Source organism: Pseudophryne corroboree, chromosome 12, assembly GCF_028390025.1.
Source record: "Pseudophryne corroboree isolate aPseCor3 chromosome 12, aPseCor3.hap2, whole genome shotgun sequence".
NCBI classification, from domain to species: Eukaryota; Metazoa; Chordata; class Amphibia; order Anura; family Myobatrachidae; genus Pseudophryne; species Pseudophryne corroboree.
In genome coordinates, this window is record NC_086455.1 from 113,238,866 (window position 1) to 113,261,236 (window position 22,371).

Sequence of the window (22,371 nt, forward strand, 5' to 3'; positions counted from 1 at the left end):
AGCACCTATCCACACCTCTCTAGTAGTCACATGACCCACTCTGAGGTGATGCCCCGCCCACTGGCAATCACCACACTAGGTGATTGACAGTTAGGAGTACAAGGACATTAACCGTTTAGATGAACTGTGAAACCATAAAAAAAGCTTTAATTGTATTTACCACTACATTTACATCAATGTACATACAATTACATATATGTGAACTATATTATTTACCTCAGAAAATGCATATAAAAACATTAGTTAACTTCACTATGCTTATACTTAATTTTTATTAAAATATTTGAACTACCTCAGTATAAGTGTTGTATAAACCCTTAATCAGGGTTACATTTCTCCCCCTGGTGCATTGTCACCGTTTTCTATCTGTAGGGGCCAATGCACCATCTACCTTACTCACTATGCTAAAATAGTTTATATTCATTCACATCCATTAGCAAGCCACCTCATCTCAATCATTTTGACTGTTGGCCAACTAGGGAGAGATGGAACTACATAGCCTTCATGCCTCCCTGGGATAGTGTTCTCTGATCGTGCTGGTTTCCCTTGTTCTTCTACACCTGACCTATTGCCTTCCTTTAGTACTGGACTTTGGATGGAAAATTTAAGATATTTGGCTAGGGTAAAGGGATCATGTTCTTCACTACGATTGTCACTGAGACTATGTTCTTCCTCTGACGAAGCTTCTAAAGTTATCAAGTCTTTAGCATCTGAATTTGCTGTTTCTTGATCCTGGGACTGATTTACTCTACCTTTGAATTTCGAGAAACGTTGGTAATGTAAGGTTGCAGAAGGATGACATGGAGCTGGATCTCTCCCTTGCCTTTGTTCTGAATATGCACTTCCTTCATCAACCGCTTTATCTCGTGACTGATAACAATAACTGCATGATCCTTTTCGTTTTGGAGCAAATCGACTCCCTTTTACTGGCACTCCACCTATGCCAGTCACATTTGCTGCATGTACACCCTTTTCCCCTTCCAACACTTCAAATTCTACTTTCTCTCCATCTCCTACACTGTACAACAGTTTAAGGGGGTTATTATTCCTTATGGATGTCCAATGTACAAATATGTCTTCTCCGGTGTCATGCCTTTTAATGAAGCCATAGCCTTTCTTCACATGGAACCATATTACTGTGCCAGTCATTTTAAGAGACATATACTGTGTCCCTTGACTATTAACTTTATTCATAGAAGAGTGTCCCAGCAGTATATCATCCACTACCTCAGTCTGTAATCCTATGTCCTTAGTATCCGGTCGCATAGAAACTTCATGGATACAGTCTTCAAGACAGTTGTTTAGGATGTTGGCATCCTTGAGTATTTTATTCTCAGATTCTAGCTGAGACAGTCTTTCTTTCATTTCATTCAGACGAATACGATCCTCCTTTTCAGTTTCTTTACCCACTTCCAATAATTCAGACAGCTCAGTTATTTTTGATTCCAGAGAATGAATATTGTCTTCCTGCTGCTGGTACATTATCAACTTTTGTTGCTCCTGATCTACTTTGGTTTGTCTTTCATCGGATGCAATGGTTTCCATCTCTCTCTGTATAAACTAAAGTTCTCTTTCAAGCTCTTTATTCCTTTCATCAATTTTGGTGTTAAACATTTGTTCATCTTTTAGCTTCCATCGGGTTTCATCTAGAACCTCCAACAACTGATAAATATGTTTAGACCTGTCCAGTGCTATATGTCTTATCACCTCTATCGGGGTCTGTACATCCACTGGACTTTCTCTTCTTGTTTGTTCCTCAATGGAAGTTGGAAACAGGGAAAGCAGGTCCTTCTGTTGATCTTTTGGAAGAGCTAATACGAATTGTCCATGTTTCTTAAAATCCTCAGCTATTTGCTTTAGCACAGTTTCTAATTTCTGTAAACCTATATCTGTTTTCACTTCCCCTGAAACTCTCTCTTTCAGTGGTACAACATTCTTATCTCCTATCATTCCATAATCCATATTAGTGACCAAAGTCTGAGCAAGGTTGTCACTAATACCTCCCTCAGTATCCTTCAGGTTAGGATCCAGTCTGACTTTCTTGTCCTTGGATTTTTTCTTTCTCTTCTCCAACTCTACAGGGACATCTAATATTTTTTCATCTTTCACACCTAGGTTATTTCCAGTAGTTCCAGCAAACTTGCATGTCACCTCTTCCTTTAAGTCTGGCCGCTGATGGTACTCTAGTTTGTCCATACTTTTACATTCTCTATGGGCTCCAACTCTCCCGACTGATACAGCAATGGCTTTTTGTCCGACCTTCTCTCTGTTCCGTTGCTTCTTTCCCATATTTGTATTTTATTTTTAGAGATGTGAGGGACTTTGTCAATAACTAATGGCAGCTGACACCTGTGGTGTAACAGGGCCTGGGTGTAATTTCTATCTCAAGCGGTGCCTCCAAATGTAACCCCTCTCTCACCACCCAGGGATACTTAATACATATGTGCCTCCACCCAAGCTATATTCTATTTGGCTTGCTTGGGTAAGCCTGATAGGTAGGCAATCTGTGTCCTATGTATAGGCATGTGAGATTACAATTGTACTATTTTAAACAATACCATGACATTTACACCTGAAATTGTTGCTGTATAAGAATACCTGTACTCTTTATCTGCTTTCACAAAGAATATTACACTAGAATGTTATGCAAGAGACAAGTACATAAGTTTTAATGTAAGCACATAGGTATAATAACATTGCCAACATTAACATTTATCGAATAGTTGCACCGTATGTAGTTGTAGAACACATAGATATGCCCTATTAAATACAAATAACAAAACAAAAACAAAAATCATAACTATAAACCCAGGTTCAAATTTGTCTCACTGTGTACTGCAGTAACGTCGGTGCACTTACGTTGGGGCCCTTTAAGAAGGATCTTAAGTTTTGTTAACTGTGAGATATCTTCAAGTATTTCACTAGTTCCACTGTGAAGGATTAGTCAGCACTATATGTGCTGTACTGTATGTTGTCGCTTCTCCTTGTAAGCCTAAACTGAGTTTGAAGTTATATTTCTCTGTTTAACAAACTCTTTAGTTGAATGTAGAAATGTTTTTGATTCACGCAGAAAATTACAATTCACCTACTCAATATAGCTGCGTTTAATCTCCTTCATGAAAGAGTTCAGTCCTTTTATATTTCATGCACTCCTCCATAAAACTCAACTGTGACCATCAAATAAAAATTTCCTTTCCAGTTTTTAACTTTGCTTTACATATTATAGCTACATTTGTTTAAAATCCAAAAAGGCAGCATATTTCTCTTCATCTGCCTCCATTAGATCTTAGTTACGAGCCTCTCATTTACTATATGGAGTCACACATGCAGCCACTCTACGGTCCTGCCACTCTTCTACTAACTTGTGTGTAGTTCTGTTAGCTACTCTTCCCTCTGGTACTGTTATGGAGTTGGCGCAATAGGTAGCAATGTCACAGATGGTGCTGCTTATTATGTGAGCTGAGTAATGTAGCTATCTCTACAATGTGTATGAACCTCCGTAGATGAGATCAATTATATCTTATGCAGCTATACTGTACTTTATCTTCTTGGATTAACTGTCACTTAGCTGCTATAATAGCTACAAAGTATTAGTCTAAGATATTTACTCCTTTGAAGTTACAAGTGCATGCAATATTAGCTGCAGTGCAGGGGCTGTCACTTTGCCTCGGTGTAGCTGGGGTGAGTATAGTATTACACTAACAAATGCCAGTCACTGCTGCTCAGTCTCCGCCTCCTGCCGACACTCCCCCAACTTCTCCCTTACACTTACAGCCACACAGAATGGAGCCTCTGCTGCTGCGGCTTCTGTGTTGTGACTATCAGAGTCTGTGTCTGTAGTAGGTAGAGCTGCCATAACTCGGGGTACAGGAAGGAACCCTCTCCGCCTCCCTGTCACAGACGCGCCCTTCTAATACTGCTGGTTGATTTGACTAGCACTGAGGCCGGGTTCTGTGAACAGTGCTGAGCCTCAATGCCGTTGACGCCACCTTTACAGCCAGGAAGCTCTGCTCTGGCTTCACACACTAAGCACCCTCCGGCCGCCGCAATGTATACCACTCAGCTCTAATGTGGGCGACGGCCGGAGCAGCCATGAGGTGTGTGTTCTCACCAGAGGATCTGCAGTCTCCTTGTCAGCTACACTGACAGCACCTATCCACACCTCTCTAGTAGTCACATGACCCACTCTGAGGTGATGCCCCGCCCACTGGCAATCACCACACTAGGTGATTGACATTTAGGAGTACAAGGACATTAACCGTTTAGATGAACTGTGAAACCATAAAAAAAGCTTTAATTGTATTTACCACTACATTTACATCAATGTACATACAATTACATATATGTGAACTATATTATTTACCTCAGAAAATGCATATAAAAACATTAGTTAACTTCACTATGCTTATACTTAATTTTTATTAAAATATTTGAACTACCTCAGTATAAGTGTTGTATAAACCCTTAATCAGGGTTACACCAATTACAGATATAAAAGATTATAATTGTTAAAATGCATAATAACAACATCTGGCAGTAATTGGATTGCTGTACTGGTAAACATCTCATGTATCACCGGCTTCCTAAATGATTGGGCGGTAAAAGCCTGGTGCCCTATGCAAAAGTAGTGCCGGTGAGGACTTGAAGTGCCCACATTACATTCTTATTTAAAACGAACGATGCTGTCAAAGGATGCTGTAAACCCAGGAAGAATCACAGAAAATTAATGAGCCCCAAGTTTTCGTTTAGCCCCCCAGGTTTCAAGGTATTTAACCTATAAATCCACATGGACTCTAATTGCAATAACTTACGCCCCCTATCACTCCCTCGTATCGAATCAGGAACATGGTCAATGATCCGATGTTTGAAAGTGGCCATGGAATGTCTGTGTGTCACAAAATGTTTGGCCACCGGCTGATCACCATTACCTGATGCCAAAGCATTCCGAATGGCCTGTCTATGCTGGGCCATTCTGATCTTAAACTGGCACTCAGTTTTGCCAATGTAATACCGCCCGCAGGGGCAGATGATGGCATAAATCACAAACTTAGTGCTGCATGTAAGGGGCCATTTAATGTTATACTGTTTACCGGAAAAGGGGTGAGCTATGGAGGTCCCTGGTGACATGTGGGAGCATGTTGTGCAACCTGTGCATTTAAAACAGCCATTACGTCTGGTTAAAAAATGTGTGGGATTTACTTTAAATTTGGACATATCGGTTTTGACCAAGATGTCCTTGATACTCCTGCCCTTTTTGTAACTGGGCATAATGCGCTTATCATGTTGTGACTATCAGAGTCTGTGTCTGTAGTAGGTAGAGCTGCCATAACTCGGGGTACAGGAAGGTACCCTCTCCGCCTCCCTGTCACAGACGCGCCCTTCTAATACTGCTGGTTGATTTGACTAGCACTGAGGCCGGGTTCTGTGAACAGTGCTGAGCCTCAATGCCGTTGACGCCACCTTTACAGCCAGGAAGCTCTGCTCTGGCTTCACACACTAAGCACCCTCCGGCCGCCGCAATGTATACCACTCAGCTCTAATGTGGGCGACGGCCGGAGCAGCCATGAGGTGTGTGTTCTCACCAGAGGATCTGCAGTCTCCTTGTCAGCTACACTGACAGCACCTATCCACACCTCTCTAGTAGTCACATGACCCACTCTGAGGTGATGCCCCGCCCACTGGCAATCACCACACTAGGTGATTGACAGTTAGGAGTACAAGGACATTAACCGTTTAGATGAACTGTGAAACCATAAAAAAAGCTTTAATTGTATTTACCACTACATTTACATCAATGTACATACAATTACATATATGTGAACTATATTATTTACCTCAGAAAATGCATATAAAAACATTAGTTAACTTCACTATGCTTATACTTAATTTTTATTAAAATATTTGAACTACCTCAGTATAAGTGTTGTATAAACCCTTAATCAGGGTTACATTTCTCCCCCTGGTGCATTGTCACCGTTTTCTATCTGTAGGGGCCAATGCACCATCTACCTTACTCACTATGCTAAAATAGTTTATATTCATTCACATCCATTAGCAAGCCACCTCATCTCAATCATTTTGACTGTTGGCCAACTAGGGAGAGATGGAACTACATAGCCTTCATGCCTCCCTGGGATAGTGTTCTCTGATCGTGCTGGTTTCCCTTGTTCTTCTACACCTGACCTATTGCCTTCCTTTAGTACTGGACTTTGGATGGAAAATTTAAGATATTTGGCTAGGGTAAAGGGATCATGTTCTTCACTACGATTGTCACTGAGACTATGTTCTTCCTCTGACGAAGCTTCTAAAGTTATCAAGTCTTTAGCATCTGAATTTGCTGTTTCTTGATCCTGGGACTGATTTACTCTACCTTTGAATTTCGAGAAACGTTGGTAATGTAAGGTTGCAGAAGGATGACATGGAGCTGGATCTCTCCCTTGCCTTTGTTCTGAATATGCACTTCCTTCATCAACCGCTTTATCTCGTGACTGATAACAATAACTGCATGATCCTTTTCGTTTTGGAGCAAATCGACTCCCTTTTACTGGCACTCCACCTATGCCAGTCACATTTGCTGCATGTACACCCTTTTCCCCTTCCAACACTTCAAATTCTACTTTCTCTCCATCTCCTACACTGTACAACAGTTTAAGGGGGTTATTATTCCTTATGGATGTCCAATGTACAAATATGTCTTCTCCGGTGTCATGCCTTTTAATGAAGCCATAGCCTTTCTTCACATGGAACCATATTACTGTGCCAGTCATTTTAAGAGACATATACTGTGTCCCTTGACTATTAACTTTATTCATAGAAGAGTGTCCCAGCAGTATATCATCCACTACCTCAGTCTGTAATCCTATGTCCTTAGTATCCGGTCGCATAGAAACTTCATGGATACAGTCTTCAAGACAGTTGTTTAGGATGTTGGCATCCTTGAGTATTTTATTCTCAGATTCTAGCTGAGACAGTCTTTCTTTCATTTCATTCAGACGAATACGATCCTCCTTTTCAGTTTCTTTACCCACTTCCAATAATTCAGACAGCTCAGTTATTTTTGATTCCAGAGAATGAATATTGTCTTCCTGCTGCTGGTACATTATCAACTTTTGTTGCTCCTGATCTACTTTGGTTTGTCTTTCATCGGATGCAATGGTTTCCATCTCTCTCTGTATAAACTAAAGTTCTCTTTCAAGCTCTTTATTCCTTTCATCAATTTTGGTGTTAAACATTTGTTCATCTTTTAGCTTCCATCGGGTTTCATCTAGAACCTCCAACAACTGATAAATATGTTTAGACCTGTCCAGTGCTATATGTCTTATCACCTCTATCGGGGTCTGTACATCCACTGGACTTTCTCTTCTTGTTTGTTCCTCAATGGAAGTTGGAAACAGGGAAAGCAGGTCCTTCTGTTGATCTTTTGGAAGAGCTAATACGAATTGTCCATGTTTCTTAAAATCCTCAGCTATTTGCTTTAGCACAGTTTCTAATTTCTGTAAACCTATATCTGTTTTCACTTCCCCTGAAACTCTCTCTTTCAGTGGTACAACATTCTTATCTCCTATCATTCCATAATCCATATTAGTGACCAAAGTCTGAGCAAGGTTGTCACTAATACCTCCCTCAGTATCCTTCAGGTTAGGATCCAGTCTGACTTTCTTGTCCTTGGATTTTTTCTTTCTCTTCTCCAACTCTACAGGGACATCTAATATTTTTTCATCTTTCACACCTAGGTTATTTCCAGTAGTTCCAGCAAACTTGCATGTCACCTCTTCCTTTAAGTCTGGCCGCTGATGGTACTCTAGTTTGTCCATACTTTTACATTCTCTATGGGCTCCAACTCTCCCGACTGATACAGCAATGGCTTTTTGTCCGACCTTCTCTCTGTTCCGTTGCTTCTTTCCCATATTTGTATTTTATTTTTAGAGATGTGAGGGACTTTGTCAATAACTAATGGCAGCTGACACCTGTGGTGTAACAGGGCCTGGGTGTAATTTCTATCTCAAGCGGTGCCTCCAAATGTAACCCCTCTCTCACCACCCAGGGATACTTAATACATATGTGCCTCCACCCAAGCTATATTCTATTTGGCTTGCTTGGGTAAGCCTGATAGGTAGGCAATCTGTGTCCTATGTATAGGCATGTGAGATTACAATTGTACTATTTTAAACAATACCATGACATTTACACCTGAAATTGTTGCTGTATAAGAATACCTGTACTCTTTATCTGCTTTCACAAAGAATATTACACTAGAATGTTATGCAAGAGACAAGTACATAAGTTTTAATGTAAGCACATAGGTATAATAACATTGCCAACATTAACATTTATCGAATAGTTGCACCGTATGTAGTTGTAGAACACATAGATATGCCCTATTAAATACAAATAACAAAACAAAAACAAAAATCATAACTATAAACCCAGGTTCAAATTTGTCTCACTGTGTACTGCAGTAACGTCGGTGCACTTACGTTGGGGCCCTTTAAGAAGGATCTTAAGTTTTGTTAACTGTGAGATATCTTCAAGTATTTCACTAGTTCCACTGTGAAGGATTAGTCAGCACTATATGTGCTGTACTGTATGTTGTCGCTTCTCCTTGTAAGCCTAAACTGAGTTTGAAGTTATATTTCTCTGTTTAACAAACTCTTTAGTTGAATGTAGAAATGTTTTTGATTCACGCAGAAAATTACAATTCACCTACTCAATATAGCTGCGTTTAATCTCCTTCATGAAAGAGTTCAGTCCTTTTATATTTCATGCACTCCTCCATAAAACTCAACTGTGACCATCAAATAAAAATTTCCTTTCCAGTTTTTAACTTTGCTTTACATATTATAGCTACATTTGTTTAAAATCCAAAAAGGCAGCATATTTCTCTTCATCTGCCTCCATTAGATCTTAGTTACGAGCCTCTCATTTACTATATGGAGTCACACATGCAGCCACTCTACGGTCCTGCCACTCTTCTACTAACTTGTGTGTAGTTCTGTTAGCTACTCTTCCCTCTGGTACTGTTATGGAGTTGGCGCAATAGGTAGCAATGTCACAGATGGTGCTGCTTATTATGTGAGCTGAGTAATGTAGCTATCTCTACAATGTGTATGAACCTCCGTAGATGAGATCAATTATATCTTATGCAGCTATACTGTACTTTATCTTCTTGGATTAACTGTCACTTAGCTGCTATAATAGCTACAAAGTATTAGTCTAAGATATTTACTCCTTTGAAGTTACAAGTGCATGCAATATTAGCTGCAGTGCAGGGGCTGTCACTTTGCCTCGGTGTAGCTGGGGTGAGTATAGTATTACACTTACAAATGCCAGTCACTGCTGCTCAGTCTCCGCCTCCTGCCGACACTCCCCCAACTTCTCCCTTACACTTACAGCCACACAGAATGGAGCCTCTGCTGCTGCGGCTTCTGTGTTGTGACTATCAGAGTCTGTGTCTGTAGTAGGTAGAGCTGCCATAACTCGGGGTACAGGAAGGAACCCTCTCCGCCTCCCTGTCACAGACGCGCCCTTCTAATACTGCTGGTTGATTTGACTAGCACTGAGGCCGGGTTCTGTGAACAGTGCTGAGCCTCAATGCCGTTGACGCCACCTTTACAGCCAGGAAGCTCTGCTCTGGCTTCACACACTAAGCACCCTCCGGCCGCCGCAATGTATACCACTCAGCTCTAATGTGGGCGACGGCCGGAGCAGCCATGAGGTGTGTGTTCTCACCAGAGGATCTGCAGTCTCCTTGTCAGCTACACTGACAGCACCTATCCACACCTCTCTAGTAGTCACATGACCCACTCTGAGGTGATGCCCCGCCCACTGGCAATCACCACACTAGGTGATTGACATTTAGGAGTACAAGGACATTAACCGTTTAGATGAACTGTGAAACCATAAAAAAAGCTTTAATTGTATTTACCACTACATTTACATCAATGTACATACAATTACATATATGTGAACTATATTATTTACCTCAGAAAATGCATATAAAAACATTAGTTAACTTCACTATGCTTATACTTAATTTTTATTAAAATATTTGAACTACCTCAGTATAAGTGTTGTATAAACCCTTAATCAGGGTTACACCAATTACAGATATAAAAGATTATAATTGTTAAAATGCATAATAACAACATCTGGCAGTAATTGGATTGCTGTACTGGTAAACATCTCATGTATCACCGGCTTCCTAAATGATTGGGCGGTAAAAGCCTGGTGCCCTATGCAAAAGTAGTGCCGGTGAGGACTTGAAGTGCCCACATTACATTCTTATTTAAAACGAACGATGCTGTCAAAGGATGCTGTAAACCCAGGAAGAATCACAGAAAATTAATGAGCCCCAAGTTTTCGTTTAGCCCTCCAGGTTTCAAGGTATTTAACCTATAAATCCACATGGACTCTAATTGCAATAACTTACGCCCCCTATCACTCCCTCGTATCGAATCAGGAACATGGTCAATGATCCGATGTTTGAAAGTGGCCATGGAATGTCTGTGTGTCACAAAATGTTTGGCCACCGGCTGATCACCATTACCTGATGCCAAAGCATTCCGAATGGCCTGTCTATGCTGGGCCATTCTGATCTTAAACTGGCACTCAGTTTTGCCAATGTAATACCGCCCGCAGGGGCAGATGATGGCATAAATCACAAACTTAGTGCTGCATGTAAGGGGCCATTTAATTTTATACTGTTTACCGGAAAAGGGGTGAGCTATGGAGGTCCCTGGTGACATGTGGGAGCATGTTGTGCAACCTGTGCATTTAAAACAGCCATTACGTCTGGTTAAAAAATGTGTGGGATTTACTTTAAATTTGGACATATCGGTTTTGACCAAGATGTCCTTGATACTCCTGCCCTTTTTGTAACTGGGCATAATGCGCTTATCATGTAGCATTTGCAGCTCAGGGTCTGATGCCACTATTGGCCATAGCTGTCCAAGTCGGTGTTGCGTTTCCTGACTAGATACATCGTAATCGCACACCCAAGGGATAATTTTGGACATGTCTTTGGTGCGTTTAGGCTTGACCACACTATCTTTCTGTGTGGCTTCTGCCTTGAGGCGAGCTGATCGCACCAAGGACAGAGGGTACCCTCTTGTGAGAAATCTATTTTCCATCTCATCTAACTGACCTGCTCTATTGGAGTCGTTGTTGTTAGCCCTACAAACTCTCAAAAACTGAGAGTATGGCAGGCCCCTGATGGTGGATGGGGGGTGGAAACTATCGTAACGCAAAATCGTGTTACGGTCAGTGGGTTTCCTATAAAGACACGTGATAATTTTACCGTCCTCTAGTTTGATGAAAATGTCGAGGAAACAGATTTCGACAGGGCTACTATTCAAGGTGAGTTTAGCTGGGTTATCCGACTGATTGTGCGATTCGATCAAAGAGCTCAGATCATGAATCTGGCCCCGCCAAAAAATTAACACGTCATCTATGTAACGGAAATAAACAAACAATCTATCGGCAACAGCCCTATCGGCCAAAAACAGATCGTGTTCAGTCTCCCACATAAAGGCATTGGCGAACGAGGGTGCCACTGAAGACCCCATGGCACACCCCGTTCGCTGCCTGAAGAATCTACCATCAAAGATGAAAAAATTATGTGTTAGGGTGAACTGTAGCAGCTCGATGAAAAAATCGATGTCAGGCCCTGTATAAAGCACATTACCCACTATGAGCCGTCTCACAGCCTGCAGCCCCTGCTGATGGGGAATGCAGGTGTACAGGCTGGTGACATCTACCGTGGCTAAAGAAACATCTGTAGGAATTTCATTAATGGTGCAAAATGTCTGCAATAAAGTGCTGGAGTCCTTTAAATATGTGCAAATGTTCTGAATGCACGGCTGTAGATACGTGTCCAAGAAGATGGCCGCTGGTTCACAAAGAGACCCGCGGGCAGAGATGATGGGTCTGCCCGGGGGTCTCTGTGCATCCTTGTGTACCTTGGGAATGGTATAAAAAAGGGGGACTACGGGTTTGTCCGGTAACAATTTTTCAAAAATGGCATCCGAAATGAAGCCATTCACCTTGGCCCGTTCAAGCAGCTGTGATAATTCGAGTTTATATTCTGACGAAGGGTCTTTGTCTAAAGTGCAATACGTGTCACTGTCTCCAAGCAGTCTAAGGCATTCTGCTGTATAATCCGTGGTGTTCTGCACCACCACAGACCCGCCTTTGTCGGCGCCGCGAATTACAATGTCCTTTCTGCTGCTCAACGCCTTTAGAGCCACTCTTTCATCATGCTGTAGATTGTGGAATTGATGTTTGCTGGGTTTGGGCTCCAGATTCTCCAGCATTCTATGGAAGGTTTTTAAAGAGGCGTTGGTGGAGATTGGGTCGAAGCATGACTTTGGCCCCAGTTTCTGGACTCTCGGGGGTAGTGGATTCTTGGTGGCCAGTGAAGGTTGTTTGCCAAAATGCTCCTTAATTTTTAAAGTGCGGTGCAATTTAAATGTGTTGATTTTTTTCTTAAAATCGTCACCATAATTAGTCGGGACAAAAGTAAGACCCTTATTGAGTACCCGTAATTCAGATGGTGATAGAGGAGTACTAGACAGGTTGAAGATTAGCGCTTCTTCGCTCTCGGTGGCTTTGCTTTGCTTTTGCCTTTTGTTTTGTCTCCCTCGTCTGGTGAATTGGTGTTTCTTCCTCGACCCGCGATGATGGCGCGGGTCTTGACCCCTAAAGGGGTATCACGGAGGGAATTTGACGAGGCTTGTCCGTGAGAGTCATCAGAATCGCTAGCAGACGTTGCGCTGGCACCGATCCACCGTCTTTCCCTACGTGCTTGAAAAAATCTGGGTTTACCTTGAGAGTTGGAAGAATTGCTCAGCCATGGATACACCCGATGTTGAGTGTAGTCCAATTGAACTTTGAGAAGCTTCTCTTTTTTGAACTTTAACAGATTGACCCTGTAAAGTTCCACTTGTTCTTTCAATTTGGGCAACCATGCGCTGGCTTCTTCTGATGATAACAACTCGGCATGATCCACTTTAAATTGGGCAATCTGGACTTTAGTCTTCTCAAACTCCTTTGTGGATTCCTCCACTACTAATAAAATTAAGTCCATGGAGCATTTATTTAACACAGATACCCATTTTTTGCAAAATTCCATACTATAGCGTCCGATGGTAGGGACATTGTGCACCCTGAACCCTCGAGGCAGTTGTTTCGCTCTATAATAGACAGACAATGTTCTGCTGTGATATAGATAATCGACTTCACGTTTCATCAGTCGTAGCAGATCTCGTTGGGCTTCCTCTAGGGATGTCGCTGCTTTCTCTGAAAAAGCTGGATCTTTGTGAAGGATGTTTTCAGCCTCTATATCTGAGAAGCTCAGGGTCTCATGTGTATCACAATGCAGCAAAAAAGAGGTAAAGTCGGTCTGTTCCAGGGCCGCAGCTGCCATGTTGAACTCAGTGCTTGTCAGAATGACTGTGCAAATACTGCTGTGCAAAACTCGCTGTACACACCTTGAGTAAAGTGCAAAAAGTGAATGGTGTCCTGGAGATGTAGGGTTCCTTGTGTCCTTAAGAACAAATTGGTGGGTGCCTTGAGCTGGAAGCCTGGCGCATTGCACATGCGGCGGGGTCCAAAATGTAGAAAGTATGGCTGCTCCGGCACTCCACGGAGTCCAATGCTGGGCTCGACCTGCTCTGGTGCCCTCCCCAACCGGAGACCGGTGGTATGCAGTGGAACAAACGAGGCGGCACTCAGAGACTTTCACTTCAAAAGTATAATTGGTGCAAAACGTGCAAAGAGGTCACATCAACGTTTCGGGGACCTAGTCCCCTTCTTCAGGATAACAACAGTGCAGAAACAACAGTGTTTAAATAAGGTAGAAATCACTTACCCCCCTGACCCCATTCCGTCACATGCTGCAACGCTGACCGCCGGCCGCACATGCCCGACTTCCGCCCGGCTCACTGACGTCCCAGCGGCGGCGGAGGTGACGTCACCGGCACCCACTGCGTTACCATGGACACCGCTCGAGGCATATGCAATGCCCGAGCGTCTCCTACAGGCCGCATGTGACGTGTCTGTCCGGAGTCTCGCGGGATCTGAAGCCATATTGCGGGAGCCGGCTGCGTTACCACGGCAACGTTGTATGCTGTGAAGTAAACAAACAATGAAAACACAAATAACAGTGATCAAACTATAAGATGACCTCACTGGGTCAATAAACAGGTGATATTTAGAATAAAGTGCTAGTGCAAGCTGCCACAACAATTAAAAATACCAATTACAGATATAAAAGATTGGGGTCTTCAGTGGCACCCTCGTTCGCCAATGCCTTTATGTGGGAGACTGAACGCGATCTGTTTTTGGCCGATAGGGCTGTTGCCGATAGATTGTTTGTTTATTTCCGTTACATAGATGACGTGTTAATTTTTTGGTGGGGCCAGATTCATGATCTGAGCTCTTTGATCGAATCGCACAATCAGTCGGATAGCCCAGCTAAACTCACCTTGAATAGTAGCCCTGTCGAAATCTGTTTCCTCGACATTTTCATCAAACTAGAGGATGGTAAAATTATCACGTGTCTTTATAGGAAACCCACTGACCGTAACACGATTTTGCCTTACGATAGTTTCCACCCCCCATCCACCATCAGGGGCCTGCCATACTCTCAGTTTTTGAGAGTTTGTAGGGCTAACAACAACGACTCCAATAGAGCAGGTCAGTTAGATGAGATGGAAAATAGATTTCTCACAAGAGGGTACCCTCTGTCCTTGGTGCGATCAGCTTGCCTCAAGGCAGAAGCCACACAGAAAGATAGTGTGGTCAAGCCTAAACGCACCAAAGACATGTCCAAAATTATCCCTTGGGTGTGCGATTACGATGTATCTAGTCAGGAAACGCAACACCGACTTGGACAGCTATGGCCAATAGTGGCATCAGACCCTGAGCTGCAAATGCTACATGATAAGCGCATTATGCCCAGTTACAAAAAGGGCAGGAGTATCAAGGACATCTTGGTCAAAACCGATATGTCCAAATTTAAAGTAAATCCCACACATTTTATAACCAGACGTAATGGCTGTTTTAAATGCACAGGTTGCACAACATGCTCCCACATGTCACCAGGGACCACCATAGCTCACCCCTTTTCCGGTAAACAGTATAAAATTAAATGGCCCCTTACATGCAGCACTAAGTTTGTGATTTATGCCATCATCTGCCCCTGCGGGCGGTATTACATTGGCAAAACTGAGTGCCAGTTTAAGATCAGAATGGCCCAGCATAGACAGGCCATTCGGAATGCTTTGGCATCAGGTAATGGTGATCAGCCGGTGGCCAAACATTTTGTGACACACAGACATTCCATGGCCACTTTCAAACATCGGATCATTGACCATGTTCCTGATTCGATACGAGGGGGTGATAGGGGGCGTAAGTTATTGCAATTAGAGTCCATGTGGATTTATAGGTTAAATACCTTGAAACCTGGGGGGGCTAAACGAAAACTTGGGGCTCATTAATTTTCTGTGATTCTTCCTGGGTTTACAGCATCCTTTGACAGCATCGTTCGTTTTAAATAAGAATGTAATGTGGGCACTTCAAGTCCTCACCGGCACTACTTTTGCATAGGGCACCAGGCTTTTACCGCCCAATCATTTAGGAAGCTGGTGATACATGAGATGTTTATCAGTACAGCAATCCAATTACTGCCAGATGTTGTTATTATGCATTTTAACAATTATAATCTTTTATATCTGTAATTGGTATTTTTAATTGTTGTGGCAGCTTGCACTAGCACTTTATTCTAAATATCACCTGTTTATTGACCCAGTGAGGTCATCTTATAGTTTGATCACTGTTATTTGTGTTTTCATTGTTTGTTTACTTCACAGCATACAACGTTGCCGTGGTAACGCAGCCGGCTCCCGCAATATGGCCTCAGATCCCGCGAGACTCCGGACAGACACGTCACATGCGGCCTGTAGGAGACGCTCGGGCATTGCATATGCCTCGAGCGGTGTCCATGGTAACGCAGTGGGTGCCGGTGACGTCACCTCCGCCGCCGCTGGGACATCAGTGAGCCGGGCGGAAGTCGGGCATGTGCGGCCGGCGGTCAGCGTTGCAGCATGTGACGGAATGGGGTCAGGGGGGTAAGTGATTTCTACCTTATTTAAACACTGTTGTTTCTGCACTGTTGTTATCCTGAAGAAGGGGACTAGGTCCCCGAAACGTTGATGGGACCTCTTTGCACGTTTTGCACCAATTATACTTTTGAAGTGAAAGTCTCTGAGTGCCGCCTCGTTTGTTCCACTGCATACCACCGGTCTCCGGTTGGGGAGGGCACCAGAGCAGGTCGAGCCCAGCATTGGACTCCGTGGAGTGCCGGAGCAGCCATACTTTCTATATATATATATATATATATATATATATATATATATATATATATACATACACACTGCTCAAAAAAATAAAGGGAACACTTAAACAACACAATGTAACTCCAAGTCAATCACACTTCTGTGAAATCAAACTGTCCACTTAGGAAGCAACACTGATTGACAATCAATTTCACATGCTGTTGTGCAAATGGAATAGACAACAGGTGGAAATTATAGGCAATTAGCAAGACACCCCCAATAAAGGAGTTGTTCTGCAGGTGGTGACCACAGACCACTTCTCAGCTCCTATGCTTTCTGGCTGATGTTTTGGTCACTTTTGAAAGCTGGCGGTGCTTTCACTCTAGTGGTAGCATGTGACGGAGTCTACAACCCACACAAGTTGCTCAGGTAGTACAGCTCATCCAGGATGGCACATCAATGCGAGCTGTGGCAAGAAGGTTTGCTGTGTCTGTCAGCATAGTGTCCAGAGCATGGAGGCGCTACCAGGAGACAGGCAAGTACATCAGGAGACATGGAGGAGGCCGTAGGAGGGCAACAACCCAGCAGCAGGACCGCTACCTCCGCCTTTGTGCAAGGAGGAACAGGAGGAGCACTGCCAGAGCCCTGCAAAATGACCTCCAGCAAGCCACAAATGTGCATGTGTCTACTCAAACGATCAGAAATAGACTCCATGAGGGTGGTATGAGGGCCCAACGTCCACAGGTGTGGGTTGTACTTACAGCCCAACACCGTGTAGGATGTTTGGCATTTGCCAGAGAACACAGAGATTGGCAAATTCGCCACTGGCACCCTGTACTCTTCACAGATGAAAGCAGGTTCTCACTGAGCACATGTGACAGACGTGACAGAGTCTGGAGACGCCAAGGAGAACGTTCTGCTGCCTGCAACATCCGCCAGCATGACCTGTTTGGCAGTGGGTCAGTAATGGTGTGGGGTGGCATTTCTTTGGAGGGCCACACAGGCCTCCATGGTCTCGCCAGAGGTAGCCTGACTGCCATTAGGTACCGAGATGAGATCTTCAGACCCCTTGTGAGACCATATGCTGGTGCGGTTGGCCCTGGGATCCTCCTACTGCATGCCAATGCTAGACCTCATGTGGCTGGAGTGTGTCAGCAGTTCCTGCAAGATGAAGGCATTGATGCTATGGACTGGCCCGCCCGTTCCCCAGACCTGAATCCAATTGAGCACATCTGGGACATCATGTCTCGCACCACAGACTGTCCAGGAGTTGGTGGATGCTTTAGTCTAGGTCTGGGAGGAGATCCCTCAGGAGACCATCCGCCACCTCATCAGGAACATGCCCAGGCATTGTAGGGAGGTCATACAGCAGGGCCGAAACTAGGATTTTCATCACCCGGGGCAAGGCAGTAATTTGGCGCCCCCTCCCTCCCCCCCTCAAAAAACCCCACACAAAACACACAAAAAACAGACAAACCCTATCAGACTAAAAAAATCAGATTATCAAAAGTTTTGAAAAAAGTAGATACTATTGGACAATATTCCAATATGTGCCTCAAATGCCCTATGCGTCACATGCCCCGCCAGCATGTTCAACTACATGCTTCTCTGTGTTTCCCCATACATTGCACTATATCATAACACTTCATCACTGCACTACATTCCCCTATCCACTGCACTACATCGCTATACTACATCCCCTACATGCTGAAATACATCACTATACTACATGCCCCTATGCACTGCACTACGTACCCTATATGCTATTCTACATCACTACGCTACATCCCCTTATATGCTACACCCCATCAGTGCACTACATGCCCCTATATACTGCAATAGATTACTACACTATGGCCCTCATTCCGAGTTGTTAGCTCGGTAAAAATCTTCGCATCGCAGCGATTTTCCGCTTAATGCACATGCGCAATGTCCGCACTGCGACTGCGCCAAGTAAATTTGCTATGCACTTAGGAATTTTACTCACGGCTTTTTCATCGTTCTGGCGATCGTAATGTGATTGACAGGAAATGGGTGTTTCTGGGCGGAAACAGGCCGTTTTATGGGCGTGTGGGGAAAAACGCTACCGTTTCCGGAAAAAACGCAGGAGTGGCCGGAGGAACGGAGGAGTGTCTGGGCGAACGCTGGGTGTGTTTGTGACGTCAAACCAGGAACGACAAGCACTGAACTGATCGCAGATGCCGAGTAAGTCTGGAGCTACTCAGAAACTGCTACGAGGTGTGTAATCGCAATATTGCGAATACATCGTTCGCAATTTTAAGATGCTAAGATTCACTCCCAGTAGGCGGCGGCTTAGCATGAGCAAATCTGCTAAAATCCGCTTGCGAGCGAACAACTCGGAATGAGGGCCCATATACCCTACATTACATGCCCCTATATACTGCAATAGATTACTACACTATATACCCTACATGGTACACTACATCACTGCACTACACCACCCTATAAGCTACACCAACTCCCCCCATCTGGGAAGCAAAGCGGGGGTTGATATTGCTAACTGGGAGCACAGTGCGCTTCTATAGCTTGAATGGTGCGCACGCTAGTCACAGTACTGCATGGCAAAGAAGAGAGTTTAAGACAGAAGCCGACATAGGAGAGATCCCAGGTACTGGAGCTTACCGGCACAGTGTCGCAGCTAGCTGCGGGCAGACAGGCGGGCAAGATACATTGCCCTGGGAGCTGTCTGCTGTCTCACTGGAGCAGCACAGCACTACCAGTAAAAAAAAAACCTGTTTCTCTGTAACTCCTTGGTGCCCCCTCAAATCCTGCATCCTGCCCCCCCCCCCCCCCCATCCCCCTAGTTACGTCCCTGCATACAGGCACGTGGAGGCCACACACACTACTGAGCCTCATTTTGACTTGTTTTAAGGACATTACATCAAAGTTGGATCAGCCTGTAGTGTGTTTTTCCACTTTAATTTTCAGTGTGACTCCAAATCCAGACCTCCATGGGTTAATAAATTTGATTTCCATTGATAATTTTTGTGTGATCTTGTTGTCAGCACATTCAACTACGTAAAGAACAAAGTATTTAATAAGAATATTTCATTCATTCAGATCTAGGATGTGTTATTTTAGTGTTCCCTTTATTTTTTTTGAGCAGTGTTTCAAATTTTTCTTTTTTTTTACTTGGTTATATAGGGGTTGAGTACCCCTTGTTTATATGAGAGCTGCGACAGAACTGTAGATATAATTACTAGGTACCTAGTTGGCGCCGGGAAAATTCCCCTTTTTTTTCCATATGTATTAGTGTGCCCCCCCTCCTAGTCTGCATATGTATTAGTGTGCCCCCCCTCCTAGTCTGCATATGTATTAGTGTACCCCCTCTCCCCTCCTAAGTCTGCATATTTATTAGTGCCCTCCCCTCCTAAGTCTGCATATTTATTAGTGCCCTCCCCTCCTAAGTCTGCATATTTATTAGTGCCCTCCCCTCCTAAGTCTGCATATTTATTAGTGCCCTCCCCTCCTAGTCTGCATATGTATTAGCTGACTCACCAGACTATTATTGTGAGGACTTCCCTACTGACTGCAGGCATACTGTACCAGCTCTGTGATGCTACTACTGCTGCTGCTGCTATTCGGAGCCTTGTCCGTGATGGAGAGGTGCTCTCCTCAAGCAGCTTCCAGGTCTATAGTGTGCTGTGGTGCCCTAAGCCCGCTGCTGGCGCTGCTGCCTGTCAAACAGTATCTGACAGGCGCAAGTCGGCAGCAACGGTGGCAGAGCAGGTAGAGCGCCTCTCTTAGCCAGTGCCTACCTGCTTTCCATACTTTTGCTGAGCAGGTAGCACCAGCCCTGGCTCCAGGCCACATAGAAGAGTGGGTAAGTCTCCATGAACAGTCGGCCTCCTGACGACAGCCGCTTCCTTCGCTGGGTACAGATGACTCTGAAATTGCATCATCGTGTCCCTGCCCCCACATCACAATGCCATTAATTGCAGCATTCTCAGTGGGAGTGGCTACAATGATGCAATTGTGTCACCATGGCCCCAGCACCGTCCACTCATGCCATACCACGCTCGCCTATTTTCCATCCTAGAGGGGGTAGCCCTATGGTTGGCAAGTATTCTACATTGTGCATCGAACAATGACATGATTTCCTGAGAAAAACATCATCAAGTCCCCAGACCACCCACTTCCAGAACAAGGAGACTTCCAGACATGGGTACTGCTAAATTGGAGGGAACGTGAACTTTTGTGCCTCTGAGCGCTTATAGTGGTCGCTGCAAATTACTCAAGCTGTAAGTGCGTCTCTATGCTGCATTTACAGTGCCACCAAACTTGTGGCTTTTTGTTCTTAGTCCCATAGGGCCGTATACAAAAATCCACAAACCCGGGGCAAGATCGTGCCGAAAGGGGCGTAATTTGTGGCAGTGCCATAACTAGACATTTTAGCGCTGTGTGCAAGAAACGGCATCCCCCCCAAATATAGACGACAGGACCAGTGCGTAGGCACGCGTCAAAAATATAGAGGCATGGCTTCATGGAGAAGGGGAGTGGCCACAACATAATACCAATTCATATTACGCTGTACAGAAATGTCCATTATTCAAATTACGCCGTACAGTAGCGCCACTTACACACATTACACCAGGTAGAGCATCTTTTACACATTACACCAGGTAGAGGCCCATTTTACATATTACTCCTGGTAGAGCCCTCTTTCACACACTATGCCAGGCAGAGTCCCCTTTTACATATTACGGCAGGCAAAGTCTCCTTTTTACACATTACGGCAGGCAGAGTCCTACTTTTTACACATTACGGCAGGCAGAGTCCCCGTTTTTTATACATTACAGCAGGAGAGTCCCCCTTTTTTAAACATTAGACAGGCAAAGTCTCCCTTTTTACACATTAGGCAGGAGAATCCCCCTTTTTTCAAACATTACAGAAGTGCGCCAGCAGTGTGCTGTGGGCAACGCACCGCTGTCACACTCCTAGTTACGGCTATGCAGTAACGTCTGTTAGTCACCTACTTTACACCACACAGTGTTACTCATTAAAAATGTTATGCCACAGTACATCTCCTTACACACAATATGCAAGAAAAGTGTCCCTTATACATGTTAGGACAGGTAGAGGGGAGAGAGAGAGAAAGCGTGTGTGTGTGTATGTGTGGAAAGAGAGTGAGTGTGTGTGTAAGTGTAAAGAGAGAGAGTATGTGTCTCTTCCCCTACTCAGAAACGGAGCTGTTAGGTTCCTGGTGCTCAGAACAAGGGAGATGTTGCGTAGTGAGTCCTGAGCACCAGAACGTGATGCTGAAACGAGGTGTGGTGTGGAAATAGCCCCTAGCACCCTACCTCCGTTGTTTCACCCGTGTGGTCCGTTCACGCCTGAGTGACTATGGTTTCTTGGGCCCACGGCAGCCGCGTTTGAAGGGCGGATTAGGTCTGCCCAACTCCGATGCCCCCAGGTCTTAGATTGAGACAAGGCGTGAACCGAGACAGGATAATAACAAGGGGACCTCTAGTTAAAACAAACAGAAGGCTAGGGGCTACTAACAACCCTAAACCTAAATATATGTGCGGCACGCCGCCAAAGGAAAAGAACAACAAAGGAAATGCTGTCCCCTCGCCGACACAATACCGTTGTGTACCGGCGGTGACAGCACAAGCAGAACCCTCTGCAAAACACCAGAAACAAATTATAACCAAAGAATACTGCGGCCTGAGCCAACGGACGCGGCAAAGCCGCTACTCACGGAACCGGTACAAATACTGACAAACGGACAGGAACCCCCAATGTAGCCAACACAGACTCTCAGAACTGGAGGACAGGCAGAATCCCAAACGACAGACCGGTGGACACCAAGAAGCCAGATATTCGACCAGGCACAGACAAAGCCACAGGACTCCTGGACAGGAACGCTTCACGGCAGGACACAGGATCAGACACTGGAATCGACACTGGAATCGACACAGGAACCAACACTCAAAGCAGCTATACAGACACTGCTAGACAGGAGCTCAGGAACTGGCAGGGACTAGCTCAGAACTCAAGAACTCTGGAACCCAGG

General features: G+C 44.4%; 2 protein-coding genes across 2 annotated transcripts; both read right to left on the reverse strand.

Moving 5' to 3' along the window:
• Positions 1–420: 420 nt before the first annotated feature.
• On the reverse strand, positions 421–1,545 carry LOC134980872 (Y-box-binding protein 2-B-like). The gene has a single exon (XM_063947869.1). It carries the CDS (start codon positions 1,543–1,545, stop codon positions 421–423), a length of 1,125 nt encoding a protein of 374 aa, XP_063803939.1.
• A 4,493-nt stretch (positions 1,546–6,038) lies between these two features.
• LOC134980871 (Y-box-binding protein 2-B-like) lies at positions 6,039–7,163 on the reverse strand. Its single transcript, XM_063947868.1, has one exon. The coding sequence runs from the start codon at positions 7,161–7,163 to the stop codon at positions 6,039–6,041; it is 1,125 nt and encodes a 374-aa protein (XP_063803938.1).
• Between the last annotated feature and the right edge of the window lie 15,208 nt (positions 7,164–22,371).